This window comes from Electrophorus electricus, chromosome 6, assembly GCF_041902795.1.
Source record: "Electrophorus electricus isolate QZ-2024a chromosome 6, ASM4190279v1, whole genome shotgun sequence".
Lineage (NCBI taxonomy): Eukaryota > Metazoa > Chordata > Actinopteri > Gymnotiformes > Gymnotidae > Electrophorus > Electrophorus electricus.
Genome location: NC_137502.1, coordinates 27,837,056 through 27,839,555, shown reverse-complemented (window position 1 = coordinate 27,839,555; position 2,500 = coordinate 27,837,056). Strand labels below are relative to the sequence as shown.

Below are 2,500 nucleotides of genomic sequence, written 5' to 3'. Positions count from 1 at the left end.
ATAAAAAAATTTATTGTGTCGTAGTGCATTTTGTAGTTATTGTTCTCATTAACTGATTGTTGTTTACATTGCAGGTGCAGTGCTAACACATGTCTAGTGATACAGATGTTATCTTTCTCTTGCTCTCTTAGACTATGATGTCTCAAAACTGAGAGACTTCATGGGCCAGCAGGTGGATTCCTACATCGACAAGGGAATTCTGGAGAAGGATGAGGGTGATGTCATCAAAAGGATCTATGGAAGTCTGTAGGCACAAATATATGGCAATATATATGACAATACTAATTCATTTATTGGCATTTCAGTATGTCCATGCAGCTGGATATATTAACTATAAACTCATATATTAGATCCCCAAATTGACTAAAAGCTGCAATAAAAGAAGGTATTATTGAAGATGTATTCCAAAAGGCAATACTCACTGTTTGAGAAAAAAAAATAGATTAATTAGCAATAGATGATTAGGCCTGCTGTTAGAAGACACACGTAAGATACAATAATCTGAGTCCTCTGAATCATGAAAGCATTTTGCTACCTGCAGATTCAACCCTCAGTGAGTCAAACCGATTCAGGAATTGTAGAGATTTTAGAGGACAGTCACACTGTAGCTTTTGCTTTCCTTTCAAGTTTTGCAACAAACTTTTTGCACCATTTTCAGTGTGTCATCATCACTGTATGTGTTCTATCCTTGTATTGCTACCATTTTGTCTTTAATTATAGCCTTTCAGGCCACAAAAAAACCTCTCACCATTATTATGTTATACAAGTAAGCTACTTTTGTTTTTTTCTGTCCCATAGGGGGCACTGTCTCTGTCTCTCACTCTCTCTCAGTCTGGGTTCTGTTCCTCTGCTTGCAGTATAACCTGTCCATAGCTGTAGTCAAACACAATCAAGTATTTTTAAATGTAAATATTGTGATTTTTCCAAAATGCGATTAAACATGGCCTTTCTTTAACTGTGTGGTTGGCGTAGCAGTGTGTTTGTAAAAGGAGAAGGGGGACTTAAGCTAAAAATACTGAATCTTTAATCAAAGTCCATCAAACTGAAATGTCCTTTAGTCACAAGCTTACTGGACCGTCAGTTATATAGAGGGCTGATCAATTTTACATTGTGAAATACACTTGTACGACGTTTTGGATCGAAAATCCCATCTGAAGTAATATATGCAAATACATGGATTATCACTTCATAGTAGACATTATTTCAGTGTTAACATTTAGTTCTATATACATACCTATTATGTACCCATTACACATCTACTATGAGTAGTTAGAAAATATATCAGATGATATCAAGCACCTAAAACCAAAAGCTTTGCAACTGAAGTGAAATGTTTGTGAATATTTTGGCACTTGGTCATGTGCCCATCAATATTGCAGTTAAAATCAGCTTCTTAACAGCACAACTTGTGTACTCTAGACTAGGAGAAGAACATCTTGAAGGATATGAATAGTCTTGTGGTTTCCGTCCTCACTCTAAAGTGTAATGACACTCTTTTACATGTGAAAGAACAAGTGTGACAGCCCATAATAATTAGACAGTTCTTTAAACACCCACCTATCAAACAAACAATCTGAACCAGTTCAGAATGAAGAAAACACACAAAACCAATTATGTAATACTGACTTATAGATACATTTATTAGGAACTTTAAATTCAAAAGCACACTACAATATATTTTTCCAAACCATACTTTAAACACAAAAGCATCACATTCACACTGCAAACATTATTTATTCCTTACAGAGCCAAAAAAGAACCAAAATGCAGGAAGACCCCACCCACTCACACACACGCACACACACATACCACACACACGCACACACACGCATGCACGCACACACACCACAAATAGGTCCATATACTGCACTACTGATTGAACACCAACTTGCAGACAGATGGAGACAGATGTCAGATATTTTCGCAGAAATCTCTTTAAAAGTCCCAATCAGCAGTATACAATGTTAGAAGCATGTGCCAGACAGCACTTCTCTCTTTGATATCCTCAGTGCAGTCAATGATGGAGGAGGAGCTCAGTCCTGATGGATATCTGTCAATGATGGAGAAGGAGCTCAGTCCTGATGGATGACTGGTGTCCTGAGGGAAGAGTTTGGCCAAATATGCTAATGTGGTTAATACTGATTGGAGGATGAATGCAAGGTGCTACCTGCTATTTTCTAATGTATTAGAATTTCTGGCTGAACCAATAGACACTGAGACACCATAGACACTGAGGGAGAGAAAGATGAGGGTAGATAACAGCAATAATAATAAATATAATCTATGAAAGGCAGTGGAGGTGTCAAGTCCTGTTTCATGGACTGATAAAAGCAAATTTTAAAAAATGAGAAAAAAGTGTGATGACAGAGAAAGAGAACAGGAAGGATGGGCTGTAGAGATTATTGTTTTAGCTCTAGGGTTAGGATTAGGGTTAGGGTTAGGGATAGGGTTAGGATTAGAGCTAGGGTTAGGATTAGGGTTATCTCTAGGTAAAAAAAAG

At 37.1% G+C, this 2,500-nt stretch overlaps 2 protein-coding genes across 7 annotated transcripts in view; one reads left to right on the top strand and one right to left on the bottom strand.

Moving 5' to 3' along the window:
• scg3 (secretogranin III) overlaps positions 1 to 960 on the top strand; it is a 17,804-nt gene extending 16,844 nt beyond the window's left edge. For both annotated transcript variants that reach the window (XM_027006673.3, XM_027006672.3), the window contains exon 12: positions 132 to 960. In XM_027006673.3, the coding sequence (XP_026862474.2) occupies positions 132 to 250 (119 nt within the window). In that variant the 3' untranslated portion in view covers positions 251 to 960. The remainder of the gene's footprint in view (positions 1 to 131) is intronic.
• Positions 961 to 1,611: 651 nt separating this feature from the next.
• Positions 1,612 to 2,500, bottom strand: part of lysmd2 (LysM, putative peptidoglycan-binding, domain containing 2) — a 17,981-nt gene continuing 17,092 nt past the window's right edge. For 3 of the 5 annotated variants that reach the window (XR_003410397.3, XM_027006676.3, XM_027006675.3), the window contains one exon: positions 1,612 to 2,097. Coding sequence is in view for 1 of the 5 variants with exons in the window: in XM_027006676.3 (XP_026862477.2) it covers positions 2,073 to 2,097 (25 nt within the window). In the remaining 4 variants the exon portion in view is untranslated. The other 2 variants (XR_003410396.3, XM_027006674.3) reach the window with 1 other exon arrangement.